Source organism: Stenella coeruleoalba (genome assembly GCF_951394435.1).
Source record: "Stenella coeruleoalba genome assembly, chromosome: 3".
In the NCBI taxonomy this organism is placed as follows: Eukaryota; Metazoa; Chordata; class Mammalia; order Artiodactyla; family Delphinidae; genus Stenella; species Stenella coeruleoalba.
This window is the reverse complement of record NC_137148.1, coordinates 63,329,063-63,349,908: the sequence shown is the minus strand read 5'-3', so window position 1 is coordinate 63,349,908 and position 20,846 is coordinate 63,329,063. Positions and strand designations below refer to the sequence as shown.

Below are 20,846 nucleotides of genomic sequence, written 5' to 3'. Positions count from 1 at the left end.
GGCTTCTGCTGCAGTCCTTCCTCCTCCCTCCTCGTTGGCCTGGGGAAATGGTTAAGGGTGTGACAGGAAGAGGGGAAGCACGTATCCTTGTAACAGCCCAGATGGGAGAGCGCAGTTGCCTCCTACCCGGCATCCTTGCCTTCCTGCGCAGTGGCCAGGGCTCCATCGGGTGTGTGGATTTTGAACACAAGGCAGCACCTTTTCAGTTGTTTTCAGTTTTTGCCTTGGCTTCCCAATGCGGCCTGTGTTGTAGTTTGAGCGAGAGGGAACTGCAAAGAGCTGCTGGGCCAGACTTCGTCCCGCCTCATCTCTCTCGGGGAAACTCCTCTTTCCCGTGAGAACTTCGGCTCTGCTGTGCTGGTTGAATGGGATGCGATTTCTGTCTTCTCCTGGAGCATTTTTCCCATCTCAAAACATACCAGCCATTTTATTGCAGGTCATTCTTGTCAGTGACCATGTAATTCACGCAGGAACAGTCTTGAGATATTTGATGCTTGTGGGGATTAAAAATCCATTTTAGAATGTAGAACAGCAACCACAAAATGGGCGAGAGATTTAAGCCTCCTGACCGGCACCACTAAATCAAGGTGGAACTTCTGTGTGGAGACCAATGATGACACTTTGAGTTTGGGCGTCCTAGGAAGCTGCGCGGGCATTTGGGGAGGGAGGAGAAAGGAAGGCTCTTCTTGTTTCCTGTGGGACAGGAGCCCCTAAGACTAAGCCTGCATTGGAAAAGGGAGGACAGGGCATCTATGTGGCCCTCAGGGCTTCTTTCCTGTGAGCTGTGTGCCAGGCCGAGGGAAGAAGAGCCCTAAAGGTTCCTGAGTGGAAGAATCCATTTTCTCCATCCCGCATTCCACTTGGTGCCCAGGCTGCTCTGAGGCATTGACATGGGTGGTAGGTAGTACCTGAACCTCTGCGTTTTTTTTCTTCCAGAACCAAAACATACCTCCCACATCGTGGAAGACGCGTTTATGTTGTTGTTTTAGTGTGTTTCTTTGCTTGCAATTTAAATCTTGAAGAATCATTCCTTGTATTGAGAGGAGAATCTCCTATGATGTTTGTTTTTGGTAGCAATCTTTTTTTGTTCCTTCAGTTGTTTGTTTGTTTTTTTGTTGCCATACTCGGGCCTCTCACTGTTGTGGCCTCTCCCATTGCAGAGCACAGGCTCCGGACACGCAGGCGCAGCAGCCATGGCTCACGGGCCCAGCCGCTCCGCGGCATGTGGGATCCTCCCGGACCGGGGCACGAACCTGTGTCCCCTGCATCGGCAGGCGGACTCTCAACCACTGCGCCACCAGGGAAGCCTCCTTCAGTCGTTTTAAAAGGTGTTAACGTTTTGTTTGTACTCTTACTGAATCTCTTTTGGAGACATGGTTTGCTTTATACATTATTTTCTGCTGGTGGGTTTGGATCAGTTTTCCTCTGAGTGAGTAAGAATGTGGAAATTGAACCATTCCCATAATTGGATGAGAAGAGCTTTTCCGTTCTTTTCAGCACAGGGTGATAATTGTTGCAGGGTAGAGTGGGCCTCAGAGGAGGGTTGGATGAGAGCTGACAGGGCCCAGAGGTGAGGGGGGCTGAGGGCTGCAGTCTCCTCAGTGTCTTAAAAGCAGCTTCTGAATTCCATTCTCTCCCTGGACTTAATGAAAACCCGTTCTTGTTGGTAGAACCCCTGATGCCCCAGCCTCCCCCACTAGCCAGTGATACACCCAGAGACTTCAGGTGCGCCTGGAAATCTCCTAGCTCAGCCATTGTTAAGTTGGCTTACAGGCTCTTGTTAGGCCAGCAGAGTTTTCTTTTTTTAATGTGCACTTGGCCGCCTGCTTCTTGCATTTGGCAAGAAGGGGCTAGCATGCTGTAGCTCGCCACAGGCCCCATCACTGGATGTTTACTTACATCAGGTCCCATACATTTCCCCTTACTTCTTGCCCCCCAAGAATAGCATTTGGATTTGAAACTCCTGAAATAGCTTAAACTCTTTGAGTTCGTGAGTTTCTGAAAAGGCTGTAAATGTCAGAACGGACACCAGGCTTCTTACCCACCCCAGACGGTGAGGGGTAGGGAGGTTGCTGAATGTGCTCGAGTGGTCTTTGCAGATCTTCACGCACAGCCCCAGGCCGGGGCCCAAGAAGCCTGTCTCTGCCGTGACTCGTCTACCCTTGGCACGCTGGAATCTGGCATTTTTATCCAAGTGACTATTTAGAAATTGTTCTGGTCACTTTGGTCCACTGAACTCAATGGACCACTCAGTTTCAGGACTAAGTGGAGGTGGGACCCTGATTGGATCTAAATCTGCCCCTCCTTCAGTTACATTCCCAAGTTACAGTCATCACCTCCCCCCACCCCTTTAAAAAAATCTTAAGTAGGTATTCTACTCGCGATTTCTGCAGTTATCATGAAGTCCATAATTTGCCAGGGAAGGGGGACAGGGATGCATGTTGAGGCTGCCAACTGTGGATTTAGGCCCCTGGAACAGAGGTAGCAGGACGGGCTTAAAGGACTTTTCTCTATTTATTCAGAAAATCCAGTTCTCTCTCAACACATTCCCTAGAGGTGATATATAAATGAGCTTTGGTCTGTATTTCTCAGTCATTTTCACTGTTCATTAGAAGGAGAAGGAGATGTGGTAATGGGAAATTCATGTATATTAGCTGTATTAACATAGATTACGTGGAAGTAGATGGATGAAAATGGAATAAAGGAGGACTGTTTATAGCCAGGCTCGTTCCGAGGCCATATCCACATCTGGTCATCCTTTTCCCCTTGCCGTGCCGAGTGTAGTGGTCACCTCCTGGCCTGAGCCCTTCTCCTCTGCCTGCTTTCCCTGAGCCGTGCTTTCATTTCCGGCTTTGGTTATTCCTAATGTTTATCTGCTGGTTGAGGCACACTTTTCTCAGGACAGTGCTGGGGACAGATCCATTCTCCCCCTTTTTTCTAGGTCCAGTGCTGACGACATACTTGCCCCACGCAGGTCATAAAAGGGTTGGGTTTCTACTCAGCATTCAGGCAGTCCTGATTCGACCCCACCAGGCTCCTTGATGTCCTGTTCCAATTGTCTTATTTAGACTTGGGTTGTCCCCATGTCCCTAGCTTCACACGTTCACTTCCCCTCAGACTTCTTTCTCCAGAGAACTAACCCCATGGGTGACCCCATGAGGTTGCTGTTTGTACTTGTATGTCTCCCAGATGATACTCCATTTTCAAATTCTGGAGTTCCCACAGTGTAGCAACTGTAGATGAACACAGAAGCTACTTTCCTTAGAGACGACTTAGATTTCAAAATGCTTTCCTGAGTACACCCTGTGGTCAGTTCACAGTGACATTTAACCATACTTGGGTGGTTCTTAGAGTTGACAGAGAGTTGACAGAGCTTTGATCCAACATGTTAGAGATGCTGAAATTTGGTAACGAGCTACTCTACTTTTTTTTAACCTATAGTATGAGGAATATGAAAGCATTATAGTAAGTATTGGTTTTGGGAAAGCCCTCCCATTCCCGTTCCCGTGCCAGTCACAGGGGGTTAAAAAAAAAATACATGAAACAAAGTTACTAGTTAAAGGATCTAGTTAAACAGATAAGAAATGGAAAAAAGGATGCAGCTCCCATTCATAAGTGTTCTGCCCAGTGAAGAGACAGCAGATACTATGCGATGTTAAGTGTCATGTAGAGAAAATATTGCTCTCTTTTTAGAGTATAATTTGGATAAAACATTATTTTAAAGTGGAAGAATCTTGTTATAACCCTAACCACCCCCCTCATTTGACAGATGAGAGGATGTGGCGCAGGGCAGTGAGGTGGCTTGTCCAAGGCCGTGACACCAGGTAGAGCTGGGAAAAGGACCCAGGACTGCTGGTCCCCGACCAGGGGTGCCTCTCTGGCCTGTACGACTGGGGTCGGCTGTTGCTCAGATGTTCACAGAAGTAGCAGAAGAAGGCTTAGCAAACTTATCCTTCCTCTTGATTCCTGGTCTTTCTTCTGGACTTGGTGGTGAGGGAGAAGTATTTCCTCTGGAAATAGTACCACCTCGGGCCCTCAGTGGCTTTCTTAGCTTATCTTCCCCACGTGCCTCCTTCCCTTTGTAAAGCCAGAAGCTGGGCTCAAGGGATGATGGTTAGTCTGAAATAGAAAATAGGGGCAACCACAAATCCATCCAATTTATTCATGGGCGTTGCATGTGAAATAGAACCTGCCTTCAAGCTGTGTTTGGTGTCACCGTCTTTTCAAAGTAAACAAACAGCAGCAACGAAAAATATTCCAGTTTGATCCTGAACACCATGTAGTTTGTCGCAGCATAGAATGACAGGTGTTCACGCTGAAGCTGGAAAGTCTGGCTCCTGTTTTGATCTTGGTCTTTACTGGTTGAATGTTAGGAGAACTGTGTACCTGAGACATAGCATCAGGTGTTGCTATCGTGCATTGAAGTTCTAGGAAGTAGAACTCTCCATTCTCAGCTGGCATTTTATGCTTTTGTGTTAGAACAAGTGTTGAATTAGCGCCAAAAAAAATATTGCTGACCCAGTTATTTGAGTCTGGAGTATTTTTTTTTTTAATCCAGCTGAGATAGAATGCTTTTCAAAAGTCCTCGTTCTGAACAGCAGCTGAGTTCTTTGTACTGTTGTACCTTATATGTGTCCAGTGTATCAGCGAGTGTGTTTCTGAGGTTAAAGGTGGGCCTGGGCCACTGAACTTCAAGTTCTTTGTAGAACACAGAGGAAAGATTCTCACTGTGGCCTGATCAGAGTTTCCCTGGGGTGTGCTGGCAGTGAGGTTCCACCTCTTAAATCTTGTGGGTCCCCTCCTCTCTAAATTGGGGTGACCCTGGGGACACATGTTTCCAAACAGTTTTATCTTAGGTCTCAAGTTCATCCAGGCATAACACCACCTGGAGAAAACAGTCCCTGCAGCCCTCCCATCCCTCGCTTCTCTCATGGCTCAGGCCCCAACCTCCTGCGCTCAGTGAATGCGGGGAGAGTGATTGTGGGAAATAGTCTGGTTCTACAGGCAGTGATTTGAACTAATGTAAACCCTGCTGAGAGCCTTTTTGAGTCTGAACCAAAGACAAAGAGGTTTGATCCTAGTCCAGTAATAATGAGCTTACCAGGAGCCAGAAAACAAGAAACAATAGTTATTGTCCTTGGTCTGGAGGATCTGTTACCCAGAAGCTTTGGGGGAGCATCGGATGTTAACAGGATCTCTGTTTCAGGATCCATCCAACTGTAGGAGGGGTACAATGATAAGATGTGAGAACTGAAGTTTTCCTGATCCTTTTTTCTGTGACCATCAAAAGCACCTGTTAAGCAACTGTCCATAGACGGGACCACGCAGCTCTCTGCAGATAAATGGGACAGACAAGAGCTTATGGTTGGAAACAGCTCTGTTATAAAGTTGGAGCCAGAGGGAACAAATAGCACAATACACAAACAACAGTAGCCTCAGATCGCTGGGAGCAGGAAATATAAATATTGTGAATAGTTGAGTCTTGATACTTGATAACAGAGTTTAAAAGGGTGATCGTGTTACTTGGTTAAACTGTAATCTGAGTTCATGTTTTAAAATATCTTTTAAGTCATGTAATTGATTCCTTCCTCCCTCCCTCCCTCCCTCCCTCCCTCCTTTCTTTCCTGCCTATGTAAGTACCAAGCAGTGTGGCAGGTGCAGGGGGTGTGGGTGTGAGTAACATACAGTTGTCCTTAGAGAACTGGGCCTCAGGTGGAAAGTGTATAAAGAAGGTGCCCCCAGCGTTAGGCTGCATAGTTAAAAATAATCTGGGGCTTCCCTGGTGGCGCAGTGGTTGAGAGTCCGCCTGCCGATGCAGCGGACACGGGTTCGTGTCCCGGTCCGGGAGATCCCACGTGCCGCGGAGCGGCTGGGCCCACGAGCCATGGCCGCTGAGCCTGCGCGTCTGGAGCCTGTGCTCTGCAACCGGAGAGGCCACAGCAGCGAGAGGCCCGCGTACCGCAAAAAAAAAAAAAAAATCTGAATTCCGTTAGCAACTGTTGGAGACGGTGGTGTCAGCTGTCCCTTCTGTTGACCTTTGGGGTGACGTTAGAACTCAGGAGTGCTTTTTCCCCGTCCTCATGAGAGACTGGGAGCCGTCCTCATAGGAGACTGGGAGCCGAGGTGAGGTAGGAGGTTTGTAAAAGGGACTGGAGTGTGTTGCCCTCTAAAGCAGGGTTGAGCTTAATCGCAAGGGGGGTTGGGTATTTGGGGGGTGTGGTTTTTAAATTTCAGTGAAGCTGTTTATACAGTCTTAAAATTAAGTCTAAAATTATCTCTCTACATGCCGGCTTTCATCAGTGTGGGTTTTATTTTTGGTTCTACACGCCATGTTTGTGTAACAGATGTGAGGTTTTTTCCTACTATGCGGGCTTCTGACCTGCAGAAAAAAAAAAGCATTGAACTCGCAGGCATGTCCTCCACCACCTCCTCCACAAAGCTTTTTTTTTTTGCAGGCAGATAAATTAAAATCCTTAAGCTGCAGCTCTGAAAATGACATACGGGAGACGTCCGATTTAATTCTCTCAAAGCACAAGTTCCTCCAGTCGCGTCTCCGCTGTTCCTTTGACTTACGATCCGTAGAGTAAGTCATCACCAGTTGTCATTTGCCTTTGAGATGCTAATTCATGCTTCAGCAGCAGCTCAGCACAGCTCCTCAGCTCTGCTTCCTAGTCCTGGGCCGGGGGAACTTTTCCTGTAAAGAGCCAGCTAGTAAACATTTCAGCTGTGAGGGCCTTGTGGTCTTTAGCAACTACTCAACTCTGCAGCCAAAACAAAATGCCAGCAAACGAGCGTGGCTCTGTTCTCTATCTACATGAACAGGAGCTAGCTGGATTTGACCCACACTCTGCCCTTTGCTTCACTGGCCTGTGGTAGACCTCAGTGGCCCTGTGCCTGTCATATGCAGTTATTCTCCCCTTCTCCCTGAAGGGGAAACTTGAATGGCCTCAACTTTGTGCTGAGGGTACCGGAGCTCCTGATTAAGTTGCAAATACTGGGCTGTGTGAGCTCGTATGTACTGGGTTGACTAGGCAAGAACAATGTAGGGATACAGTCAGTGTGACACGTTCAACAGTATGATGTCTTACTCTTCCTGGCCTTTTGAAATACGTGGTAAATCATTCACAGGTTAAAAAATAATAATAATAATAATTAAAAATAATAATAATAATAATAATCAGCCCTTCTTCTTAGGTAGCCAAGCCAAGCATTTTGGTGACTGGGAAGAAGTGGGGATGGAGAGAATGAGTGTGTGGGTACCCCAGTGCTTTGCTCCTGGGGGCCCCCAATTCCTGGTCCAGTGTAAAATGGGAAGGATGCTGGACCAGAAACTGAAATGTCTGCCTGGCCGGGTTCTCAGAACTAGGATTGGGGAACAAGTGACTAGGGGCTCTCAGAGCCTTGAGGGTATAGGTTTGGTAGGATTCAGTCTTTTGGAGGAGATTAGGTTCTTGTGTCCCACCTAAGGCAAAATCACGGATAGTTGAAATTAAACCATGAAAATGCCTGAAATATCCATGAAGCAGAGCACACAGGCTTTGTGTGTACAGCATGTCACTAGAAAGGGAGCTCCTTGTTAGCATGGATCTTTTAACCTATTTTATTCGCTGCTTGAATCTCCATATCCTAGAACAGTACCTGTACATAGTAGATATGAATGAGTCAGGGAATGAGCAAACCCTGTGCTGTGACGCTTAGGTATAGTTATATAATATATCGTGTGGGATGGAGAATACACACGTAAACTCTATTTTCACTGGGCTTTTAATAATTATTTACAGAAAACAGCCATGAGCATAGTTGGATTTGCATTTGATATGTCACCACTCTATTCCGGGTTCACAAGTTCAGGAGGAAGCTAGCTGATTTGGTGCTCACTTAGGCCGTAAGCACATCTTCCCACTGATGAGTGGTCTGACTAGAAAGCTCTGCCTGTTTAGACATTCAGTCCTCTTAATAGAAACTTTAGCATCTCTGTGTTCAAGAGAGAACTGTCAGTGGGCCTTGTTCCTCTCAGGGGGCACAGAGTTCTCTATCAGACCCTGCGTTCTGTGGGAGGGAGTGTGGGCCAATAACCGTATTTGCCATCTAAAACAAAGTCCAGGCCGCCATAGCTGCAGTTTTGTCTCTGAGGTTAGGTGTGGATTTGTTTTCTGGACTCAGAGGGCCCCCTGTTTCCACCCCTTTTCTCTTGATTATGGGGGGCAGTGCTTACTGAGGTGCTGACCCTAGGGGGGAGCAGCAGAGACTTTCCTCGCTCCGAGATGGGTGTGTAGGGGGCTCTGTGGGCATCTCTGTGTCTCTCTCCTGCTCTCCCTGTTCCCCCCAACCCTAGGGTTTTCAGAAACCCTCCCTGGGGAGAGTTTGGCAGTGTCGGTTAAAATTTAACCAGTTTTATGACTCAGTATTCATCTTGTGGATGTCAGTCCTCCTAAATGCTCTACATGTGCAGAGAGAGACATGCACAATATGGGAACTAACCATTGTACATTGTTTATAAGAGTGAAAACTCAGAAACAATGTAAATGTCTGCCACTAGCGTCACAGAAACTAAATTATGATTGGTCTGGGTTGTGGATTTCTGTATAGTAGTTAAAAAGGATGAAAATAGATTTATGTGTTGAACATGCAACAATCTGTGAGACGTAATGAGAGGGGAATAACACAGCAAAGGGCCTAAAAGGATACACATGAAAGTGTGACAGTGATTCCCTCTGGGAAGCAGTCAGGTTAGGGTTGGAGTAATGATGGGCAAGGGGATTCAGTTATCTGTATCTGTTATAATTTACATTATCTTTGGCAACAAGAATATAATTATGTATTGCTTGTATAATTGTAAATAAATATATTTTAGAATGATGCTTGGACTCTTATGTTTGCAGTTAGATTTCTTGAAAGCAGGGGTGAAAGGGCTGCTGGGTTCACTTCTGCCTGCTACCCAGCCCTCCTGACTGTCTCCTCTGCTCAGCCTTCAGCCATCAGTCTGGCTTCTGCCCCCATCTGCTCTAGAGAATATTCTGATCACTGCCCCAGATGACTGTTGGCAAATCCAATCTGCGCTGTCATCGCATTGGTGGTATTTGACACACTCTGCTTCTTGAAAGCCTCCCTCAACTTCTCTCTGGTTCTGTACCTTTTCAGTTTCTTCCTTGTTTTTTTTCCCCTTCTTCCCAGTCCCCAAATGTTTGCATTCCCCAGCATTCTGGGCTGTTCCCACCTGTCTCCCTCCCCCTCCTCTACCCACATTCCTCTCCAGGTGAGTTTATTTACTCCACTGAGTGCCTCCTTTGCCATCTCTGCTGGTCACTACCAAGTCCTTCTCTCTAGTCCTGCTGTCTTTCTGGAGCACTGCACCCTTGCTTAGCCATCTGCCCACATTTCCCCCGGATACTGGCCGCCTGTCGTTAAGTGAATGACTGCCCCTCCATCCTGAAACCGCTCTTCTGTGATTCCTATCCACTGCTGGGCCGCCATCCAACCAACTGCCAAGCTAGGAACTGGGAATCTTAGTTCTGGGTTCCTCTGCCTTTCTTCCTAGGCCCCATCAAATCAGCACACGGGACCTGTCTATTCCACAGCCCCAATCCCCACTGCCATTGCCTAATTGAAGATTTATATGAGTTTTCGCTGGGATTAACTCTTATCTCTCCTTCAAGATTAGTAACTGGCGTGATTCTTGCTCGTACATTCTGCCTTCATGTTACCTTAATTCCCTGAGCAGATCGACGTTAGCTGTCGCCTGCTTCCCTCCTGAGGAAGAGCCCTTCGTGCCATCATTATTAGTCAGTTCTCTGCAAGTTGTCTTGTTTGGGTTGAAAGCTTATTATTTAGAGTTTGGTTGGAGTTGTTTTCTAACTGTCTAATCATATTTGGGGTGGTTTGATCCTGACGAAATGCTCATGGTGGAGGAGAAGCTGTGAGCACCAGTGCCGTCTCTGTCTTGCATGCTTCCGAGATTCTGGGGAGTTACTATTTGGGGATGTCAAGTTCCTGATGGCAGAGGTGGCGGGGTCAAATAAAACCAGGCTCGGTGAAATTTTAGTTCCCCTTATGGCTTTTAATAATGGCACAACGTAGACTTTTCTTGTAAAAACGTCTAGAAACCCGAACAAAAGAGATGTGAGATTGTTACTGTTTTTAAAAATAGCCCCCCCCCCAAAAAAAGGGCCTCAAAGGTAATAATTTACAGAGAAATGAGCCTTGGTTGCTAGAGGCCACTGAGGGGAGGATGGAAGCGGATCTTAATGTTCCCTGTTTCACAGCTCCTGTCCGTGGGTGGGTAACAGACAGGCATCACTCTCATGGACACTGGAGTTTTTCCACAGACAAAAAGAAATTGTCTTAGAAAGTATGAAAATAAGTGGAATATCAAAAAGGAGAGAGGGTCTCGATTCTGAAATTCATTTCAAGTAAGAGATGCTAAACAGAACCTACAGATGTGGTTCTTCTAGGTTTTATGGTATCACTCCTGCTCAGCTGCCCAAAGCTTTCTCTGCAGCTTGGTTTCATTCATTGCCCTAAAAATTTGATGTAATGAAATGTAAGACTCATTCGCTTTGCTAATATGCCATGTTCTCATCTCTCCCAAATAATATTTTAATATTATAGGAACACGCCGCTCCTTTTCCTCTTCATTTCTGTAAGAAACACTCCCAAATTCTATACTTTATTTCTAAGTTTGCAGCATGTGGGCCCCTGGCCAACTAGACCTGTAAGCCTTTCTGTAGCTCTTCTATTGTTTGTTTATATTTATCTACCTGAGATTGAAATTGTTTTGGAGGCATAGCTAGCCTCTCTTCTATATAGATGAGTTACAGGGATTTTCTAGCTTCCATCTCTTTGAGCTTAATACTTGTGTTGATGTTTCAAAATGTCTTCCCTGATTTGGGAGTTCAGACGTGTTTTCTTTTGGGTGGCAACTAGGTCTCTGAAAGATAGGTAGTGAGCACTGTTTTTTAGAACTCAATTCTTATACAGGCATACCTTGTTTTGTTGTCCTTTATGGCACTTCTGCAAATACTGCGTTTTTTGCAAATTAAAGGTTTGTGGGAATGCTGCATCTAGCAAGTCTGTTGGTGCCATTTTCTCAACAGCATTGTTCACTTCATGTCTCTGTGTCACACTTTGGTAATTCTCACGATATTTCAGACTTTTTCATTATTATGTGATCAGTGATCTTTGATGTTACTGCCATGACTCACTGAAGGCTCAGATGATGGTTAGTGTTCTTTTAGCAATAAAATATTCTTTAATTAAGGTCTATACACTGCTTTTTTTTTTTTAAAGAAAAACACATAGTGCCATTGCACACTAAATAGACTGCAGTGTAGTGTAAACATAATTTTTATATGCACTGGGAAACCAAAAGATTTGTGTGACTCGCTTTATTGAGACATTTGCTTTATTGCAGTGGTCTGGAACTGAACCCACGATATCTCTCATGTATGTCTATATATGTGCCAGGGAAGGATTCATCTTATTGAAAGTTACCCGGTACGGTTGTCTGTTGGTATCTGTGGGGGATTGGTTCCAGGACGCTATCGGATACCAAAATCCACCAATGCTCAAGTACCTTATATAAAATGACATTGTATATTACTTAGGCACATCCTCTTATATTCTTTAAATCATCGCTAGATTATTTATAATATCTAATACTATGTAGATAGTTACTGGTACATGACAAATTCAAGTTTCACTTTTTGGAACTCCCTGAAAAATAAAAAAATTTTTAAAAATATTTTCCATTTGTGGTTAGTTGAATCCACAGATGCAGAACTGGCAGATATGGGGGTCCAACTGTAACTTTCAATATGAATCCTTTGTAAAGTGAATAGAGCATCTACTGAGTTCTAAGATGTTCATGTCCCCCCATGTTTAAATCAGTATGCATCAGCCAATCAGGGGTTCGTGTAATGTGCCTAACTCCCTCCCCGAGAAGTTCTTTTATAAAATAGTACCTTAGAGTTAAGGAAGTTTACTTAATGGCTACTATGGATTAGGAACTGTGACGAGCACTTTTTACGACTCACCGATTTAATTCTCAGGGTTGGAAGTCCATGTGAGCTTTTTATTTTTCCTGATAATTTGTGGCTCTGAGTTTGGTTGCTTGAGGCTTGTGGGGAAACCGTTGCCCTTGGGTCTGTACAGAACCAACACAGATGCAGCGTCCTTGGATGCCCAGAACCAGACATAAGAGGTAACACCCTTAGCAGGCCTGTCCCCTCTACCCCATGGTGTGGAATCTGTGTGTAATGAATGTTTTCTTTTTCTAAAACCGGGATGGAGCTTGGAACAGCAAATATTTAATCAGAGCAGATTCCCCTCACTAAATCTTGCCAGCTTGTTCAACTCGGAGATTCTTTGCCTAAAAATATTCACCACGTACTGAAGGCTAAATGACTAAGTCACCCACAGAGCATAAAGCAGGTCTTAGTATTTGGAGCAGGGGGTTGTTTGCCTACTGATATTTTGGATGAAGTATGCAGTGCCACATACTCACCCTTTGATGAGCCTAAGGGCCTCTGGCGGTAAACAAGGGTTTTAGGGGAGGGGGGATTTGTGGGGGATGGTAGGGTAGGCGTTCAGGCCTGCTGGCAGTAACGTTCTTCTTGAACTGATCTGAGAAGAAGAGAGAAGTGGGTGTGGGGTAGGGAGGTGGAGAAGAGTCTAATCGGGAAAGATGGGCTGGTGTAGACGAAAGGGATGCTGCCATGCACGTGTTACAGTGGAAGTGAGGGCGGTGGTGTGCAGCAGGGATTAGCTTTGCTGATAGAGTGGGACACGGAAGGGAGGGAAAAGAAGAGTTCCATGAATATTACAGAACAGTAAATCCCATATGAACAAAACAGGAGTAAGTGAGGTGGCATGGCGCCTCCTTTTACAGATTTAATGCAATGTTACCTCCTTATTATCGGTACCACTCATACGGGTGCAGCTTTTGTTTCCTGCTAGAGGCTCTGAAACGTTCACTTGTGTGGCATCCCCCATCACTTCAGTATATGAGGATCTTAACCATGTGAGTTTGCTCACTCACTGTGAAACACTGCTAAAAGTTCAAGGTCCTTCAGAAGGCCCTTCCTGACTTCTCATTACCTGTGTGAGGGCACTTCCTGTATCCTGTATCCTTATCGCTATACTGAAGCAATTTCCAGACCAGCCGTTCTCACTGGGATGCTTCAAGGCGCTTCCAACCCTATATGTTAAAAGCAAACTCCCGATCTGTTCTTTTCAGTTCCACTCTTCATCCTCTGCCAACCCTATTCCCCCACCACCCCAAACAGCTTTAATAAAGCAGAAGAGAACCCTCCCCCCATCCTTCACAGTCCTGCCAACTATGACTTCTAGCCACAGAATTTCTGTTTTCTCTGCTAGTAGTTTACCTTCTTCAATTGTTATCTGGACTGTTAATCCAGTGGCCCTCTAATTTATCCTCCTGCCTCAAACCTGTCCCTTTCCCATATGTTCTCCACTCTGCAGCCAAAGGCATTCCAGCTTAAATAGTTGTTTCCCTTACAGGGTGGGAGCCAGACTCCTTAGCATGGCATACACCTGGCCCTTCCCACCAAGACCCTGCCTTCTTTTGAGCTTCATCTCTTGCCAAGGAATGCTTTTTTAGCATAAATATGTCCCATGCAATATTTAGTCTAAGTATGTCCCAAGTGTTGTTATATTAAAAAATTAGTTATTATTCATCCAAAATTTAAATTTAACTAGACATTCTGTATTTCATTAGGCTTAGTATTTTACCTGGCTTGCTCAAAAATATAGTAGTGTCTCTCTTTATGCATTTATTTCTTGCTCTGATCAAAAAGAAATTGGAGTTGCAGGAACTTGCTGACTGCAAAATATTTGGCATTTCTTTATGAAATCTTTTTGTTTTTTTGGCTGTGCCACGTAGCATGCAGGATCTTAGTTCCTCGACCAGGGATCAGACCCGTGTCCCCTGCAGTGGAAGTGGGGAGCATAACCCCTGGACTGCCAGGGAAGTCCCATGAAATCTTTTATAGCTATTCATGGAAATGGAGCTATCCTAATAGGGTCTCAGTATTAATGCTTTTTTGCCTGAGACACTAATTTTGAAAAACATGCTTTGTTTGGAAAAGCATGTTTGAGATTCAGGTGTAGTAATGATTGCAGCCCTTTTCTGAGGGAGGGAACCCTAGTGGAGGAAGATGAACTGCAATTAAGTGTAGTCTTCCTTCTGTTTACGGAAATCTTAATAACCTCCACTGTTGTTGTTTCTTTAGGATATTTTCTGGAGAAGAAACTAAATTATCATGCTTCAGTTTTACCTCTAGTTTTATGTCATTTTTTTTCCTGTTTTTTTTTTTTTTTTTCTGTCTTGTGAGTAAAGGCTGTAATGTGATTTTCAACTTATTTTCTGTTCTAAAGAGTGTTCAGCTTTGATGTTGGTAAGAAGCAAGTTTTCTTTTTAACACTGACTAAATCTTTATTTTCTGACATTAATAGAAACGTGCTGCTTGTTCTCATAATGTAAGGTTTTAATTATTCTGATAATGTAAGTGGGTTTTACATTAAAACCTTCTAATTGTACTAGAATAAACCATTATCAACATTTATCAGAAGATTAAGGTCCGTAAATAAAGAGCTCCAGTGGATCAAGAAAAAAAATCCAATTAACTGCCAATTCACAGAGAATAATACAAATGGCCATAAATTTAAGAAAAGATGTGAACCTTACTAGTAATGAGGAAGACGGACATTAAAACAAGATAGTGGTTTTTAACCTTTAAATTTGGTGCTCAGGTTGGGAATGTGAGCAGTCTCAAATGTTACTGGTACGATGTAAAGGCAGCCTTTAAAAGTGTGATTTGACTTTATCTCTTGAAATTTTAAAATGTAGATACTACTTGACCCACTGATTTCATTTCCAGGTCAGGAGCTTATCCTATATAAATAATGGCATATGTGCAATTATTCTCCATATTTATGCATTTCAAGAAAAATCTACCCGTGGGACTTCCCTGGTGGTCCAGTGGGTAAGTCTCCGAGCTCCCAATGCAGGAGGCCTGGGTTCGATCCCTGGTTGGGGAACTAGATCCCACAGGCCGCAACTAAGACATCTGCAGGCCGCAATGATAGATTCCGCATGATAGATTCCGCATGCCGCGACTAAGACTGGCGCAGCAAAAATGAATGGATGAATAAAGAAAAATATACCTGTGTATTATAAGTATCATTTTTTAAAACTCTGATGCTGGATTTCAGAATTCCTTAGGAGTAAGTGGAGGTGGAGTGGTATGTTATGAGCACTGTATTTTTAAGAAAGATTCAGAGAAAGAAAGAGGTCTTTGGAAGAGAGACTTTCTTCTCAGTCTTAATTTCTCTCTGCACATGGTGTATTTCACATTGGATTTTGACTTGTAGGCTGAAAGAACACTCCATTGGCAGCCCTTCTATTCCTAGTTTTAACAAATTACTTTTTCTCTTTTTCTTCAGATCCCTTTTTTCGAAGATATCTGTAAAGGCATTAAAGCTGGCGACACCTGTGAGAAGCTGGTGGGGTATTCTGCGGTATATAGAGTCTGTTTTGGAATGGCCTGTTTCTTCTTTATATTCTGCCTCCTGACCTTGAAAATCAACAACAGTAAAAGTTGTAGAGCCTATATTCACAATGGGTGAGTCTTTGTGGGTATCCTTTCACCCTTCCTTATATTCAGAGCAACATTCCAGGACCTCTTTCACTCTTCAGACCCTCTGACTGCTTTCCTCTAGTTGAAATTGTTGACACCGATTTTAGGGAAGGTGGAACTTATACTTACCACACAGTGGCCTAAGAACTGGAATCCTATTTGTAACACCTGGTACCATAATGAGAAATGCATTGGAGATAAGAGTTTATTTCTTGTACCAGGAGCTTCCCCCAGATCACTTCCACCCCTGCAACAAAATGGTCTTGCACAATCAGAGGCCACACCGAAGTCTGTCTAATTATGGGAAAAGGCAGTCTCCAGTCACTTAATTACTTCCCCTCCATTTGGAGAGAACAGAATCATGAATTGACACGCTTACCTCTAAGAGGTCTTTTGTCCTTCCTTGAATATCATTTAAATACATTTCCTTTTTTGTTTTTTCTTCCCCTCCAGCTTTTGGTTCTTTAAACTTCTGCTGTTGGGGGCCATGTGCTCAGGAGCCTTCTTCATTCCAGATCAGGAGACCTTTCTAAATGGTACAAATGGGGCATTGGGGGTATCTATTTATTGTGTTTTTATTCACTTTGTAAAACTGTTTGAAAGCGTAGTCCAGGGTGCCTTTGATATTGTAGGTTACTAACTTTCTTGTAGCTTAAAAAAAAAAAAATCCTGCCTCAGCTGCCCACACTTCACCCACCCTCTGTACTTCCTCCCTCCCCACCCCACACCTCCACTTCTCCCTCCCTGGGAGGGGTGAGAGGACCTTTAGTTACTCTACCGGTTGAAGAATTGAAATTAAGGTTATTAGCCTGAAGGGAAAATGAAGCACTTAAAACTTGTTTGAAAACTAGTTTAGCATGTCAGCCAGACCCAGGGAGACCTTGTTCTTTCTGAGCACTGCACACAAACCCAAGGCTTCTCAGCAGCTTTAAATTTGCTGTAGCTATAATGGGGTAAGAAAGGCATCCTCCAGACCATTTCTAAACTTGCCTTATGTGAAACTGTACAACACTGAATTATATCCCTTATCGATAGACCCTACCAAAGTTATTTAATATAATGCATTCAATCATAGCTGAAACAAGGGGCCCTTCTTCATATGAGGTAGGGAGGAGAAAAAAAGCCTGAGTTTTAGAGGTTCAGAACACTGTTCAGACCCAAATGGATTCACTTTCCTTATTAAGATAGTAAAAATACTCACATTGTGAATAAGGAACAGCCATAGTCCCTCAAATAGCCACATATCAGGCTCCAGCTAGTTTCTTAGGGTCATACCGGTTTTATGTACTCCTTAAGGAAGTTGTATCCAAGTTGTCTTTTTACCTAAAATACTGGTAACTAGTTTTCTATTCTCCACAGAGGTCCTTGTATATATTAGAGTAATATACTTAGAATGGGATGGGACCTAGCTGTCCATCCTCTAGCCCAGCTCAGTTGTATTATAGACAACCCAGAGATGTGATGCGCTTATCCAAGGTTTGGGCTTCTCTGTGGCCGAGCCAGAAGTAGAACCTGAGTCCGTGGCCCCCCATGTGAACCTCATTTCCTCACTGGACATTGGTGGGTCTCTATCCGGTGAAATTTGAATCCTTGGTTTTTCTGGCATTGTGTGATTTTACTTTTAAATTGAGGGTCATTGTTGATTTTATGAATTACTGCATCTGTTAGGATATCTGGCATTTATTTATAGCATGGAGGTGAAGCTTGGATGCTGTGGTGCCAGATTGCCTGTGTTGACATCCCAGCCCCACCCTTTACTGGCTATGGGACCTTATCAGCTTACGTGTAGACTCTCAGTTTTTCTCATCTGTAAAGTGGGTGTAATAGCAGTACCCACCTTGTAGGGTTGTGTGGGAATTAAATGTGTTACTGGTACAGGGAGCCTGCAGTAAAAATTAACTGTAGTCATTACTCTCATTTGAGTTAAACACTTGGGACGGTCACCTCATCTCCTTTCGGACGGTCTTCTTTTGCAGCCTGGCGCTATGTGGGAGCCGTCGGAGGCTTCCTGTTCATAGGCATCCAGCTCCTCTTACTTGTGGAGTTTGCACATAAATGGAACAAGAACTGGTATGTGCTTTTATGGAGAGCTTCCACGTGAACTCACTCTCTGACTCAGAGAAAGTGCCCATGATGACAGGAGCTCTACCCCGAGTTGTATTGCCAGCGATTAGCAGCCTGCTTACACCAAAAACAATTTTTGCTTGTTCTCTCCCTTCCCTCCTGCTCTTTGGACCTCTTCATTTACTCCTCTCCCATACTGTTTTTCTCGCCTTTCTACTTTTCCTTTTTCCACTTCATTGCTTTTCACTCTTTGGCTCTCTTTTCCCTGCACCCTCTCATTTGGGCTCTAAGACTTAGCCACACTCAACCCCACTGCTGGCGCCTCACAGCCCCTGCTCCGTGCTTGCGTTAGTGGCTGAAAATTTGGGTAGGCTTTATCTTAGGCTCCCATCCATAGGAGATTAAAAAGAAAAAAGTACTTTGGAGCTGGAGGTTCATTTTCTGCAAAGAATATTCAATGAAATAGTGCTTTTCTTTTTAAAAAAATTTTTGTTCCTTCTCAACTGCCTAAGAGGGGAAGGACCCCTTCATTAGGAAGATCTGTTGTTCTACCTTAGAAAGCCTTCCCGACTTTAAAAAAAATACCCTTTTTAAGTGCCTTGAAAATAGAGTTCACATCCTAGAATACATGGGGAATGCCAAACTATTAATGGCTCGTTTTATTTCTTGCTGAGCCACATTGAGGAAGTGACAGCTAAACAGGGGTCCAGCTCCTTCGGTGCTAAGGCCAGGTTGACTCTCTTTGTGACTCTGGGCAAAGCACTGAAGTGCTCTGTCTTACTTTACTTATAAAATATGAATGAAAATAACTGCCTGCTATATCCAGTAAGGCTTTTGTAATTTTGTAGATTTTGTAGGCATCATGTTATTTTGTACTGTTTGGGCGGGTATCTGAAAGTTCTATATGAATGTGAATTTTATTTTTTATTTTGGACAAAACAAAATATACTGTCCAAATTCTCTCAAAACACTTTTCATCCTGATTATATTCCTCAGCTTGGTAGTAGTAGTAGTTGTTTTGTTTTGGTCTTGTTTTTTTGAAAATCGAATCATGAGATGCCTGAGTGAAAAGATAGGTTAAACATTTTATTATTTGGTAAATATTGGAGTAAGCACCCAAATACCAATTTAAAAATGTTTGCAGCACATTGAATAGTCATACAGGTAGCGCTACAGGCGTGTTTTGGTATTTTTTCAAATCTTTATTTTTGGGGAGGGGGGGCGGGGGCCGCGCTGCGCGGCATGTGGGAATCTTAGCTCCCTGACCCGGCATTGAGCCCGTGCCCCGTGCATTGGAAGTGCAGAGCCGTAACCACTGGACTGCTGTGGAACTCCCCTCAAATCTTAATCTGTATGATAATACAGATTTCTAGGTCTGAATACATATATAAGTTTATTATTGCATGCTGTCCTGCATTTTGAGTCATCCCTGAAACCTAGTATGTTTGGGGCTTCTACTAGATCTTGTTTCGAGGCAGCAAAGTTTTCCTAAAGATAAGTCAAATGGTTGACTATAGTTTTATGTGACCCTGTTCTCAGTTATACAGAAGAAATATGCACAGTAAGTTGGAAATGCATTTTAATTGATTAAATACCATTCTTTCCATCGATGATAATTCTTTTTTCCGGGGGGGGGGGGGGCGGGGGCGCTGTACCATGTGGCTTGTGGAATTTTAGTTCCCAGACCAGGGATCAAACCTGGGCCCTTGGCAGTAAAAACGTGGAATCCTAACCACTGGACTACCAGGGAATTCCCTGGTGATTCTTATGTACTTTCATTCTGAATTTTTTATTTGACAAAAGGAATACATCACACTTTTTTCTAAAATTTTTACAAATAAACTTCGAGTAAGGAACTTATGATAAAATACTAATATCTTTGATACTGAGTGCCTGACTTGCCCATTAAATAGTATGCTTCCTTGAGAATACTTGTGCTTTTTTACTCTGACTTTAATGTTTTGATTGATTCTGAAGCCATTTTCTGGGACTAATTATCGATGCCAAGTTTTAACGGGCATTTTGGAAGAGTTTGATTGCTTTAAAAACTTTCCAGAAACCACCCAATAGGAATGGCTTAAGAGCTTTGCAACGATTGATGTTGCTGTTGTCCCGGCTTTGAGGCCAGTGTCCCAATAAAATCTCTTTTGTCCACATACTCACAGCTGGTTGGTCTGCCTAAAATTAGGATTAAGCTAGGAAATGTACAAGTATTGTTATTTTTATGTAAATTCATCTAATTTAGTTTAAGAGTTTGTCCGAGCAAAAATTGATTCAAATTGGGTGCCCTCCAATCTGGCAGATAGAAAGGAGCTCCGAGGAGCTGTACAAAATAAAAGACGTTCATAGGCAGCAGAGAGCAGGGACAAGGAAGTTATATTAGGCAAAAAAGCAGGTTGGTTATTGTGAGGTAACTTCCCTTCAGGGGATGGCAGGCATCTACCAGTTAGGTGACATAACTAGTGCTAATCAGGGGATTCCTGATTGACTGGTTTAAGATTCCGTTTCTGGGAGAGCTGAAACTCTAAGTTGTGTTGGTTTGGTGGTGTGGGGCTTAGCATAAGCGACTCCTTTCTAAGCCTGTTGTCTTGTTTTTGACACTTTCTAGGTCAATTTTTATAATTCGAAGCATCAGTTCTATATTAAAACTGAAATAACAAAAAGTAAACAGTATATTTAGGTGTTTCTTTTTTGGAGGGAGTTGCATTTTTTTTAATTAATTAATTTATTTTTATTTTTTTTTGGCTGCATTGGGTCTTTAGTTGCGGTGAGCGGGGGCTACTCTTCGTTGCGGTGCGCGGGCTTCTCATTGCGGTGGCTTCTCTTGTTGTGGAGCACGGGCTCTGGGCACACAGGCGCAGCAGTTGTGGCTCACGGACTCTACAGCATAGGCTCAGTAGTTGTGGCGCACGGGCTTAGTTGCTCCGCGGCACGTGGGATCTTCCCGGACCAGGACTTGAACCCACGTCCCCTGCATTGGCAGGCAGATTCTTAACTACTGCGCCACCAGGGAAGCCCTATTTAGTTGTTTCTAATAAAGACCCATTTTCTAGATTTTATTTATTTATTTATTAGATTTTATGGATTTTAAATTAATGTTGTTGTTGGGTTTTGTTTACTCCTAAC

The 20,846-nt window shown here is 43.8% G+C and overlaps 1 protein-coding gene across 1 annotated transcript in view; it reads left to right on the top strand.

The window, feature by feature from the left end:
* SERINC5 (serine incorporator 5) overlaps positions 1-20,846 on the top strand; it is an 87,071-nt gene that overhangs the window by 41,519 nt on the left and 24,706 nt on the right. Inside the window, exons 3-5 of the mRNA XM_079916160.1 lie at positions 15,463-15,641; positions 16,110-16,192; positions 17,633-17,726. Coding sequence (XP_079772286.1) covers positions 15,463-15,641; positions 16,110-16,192; positions 17,633-17,726 — 356 coding nt within the window. The remainder of the gene's footprint in view (positions 1-15,462; positions 15,642-16,109; positions 16,193-17,632; positions 17,727-20,846) is intronic.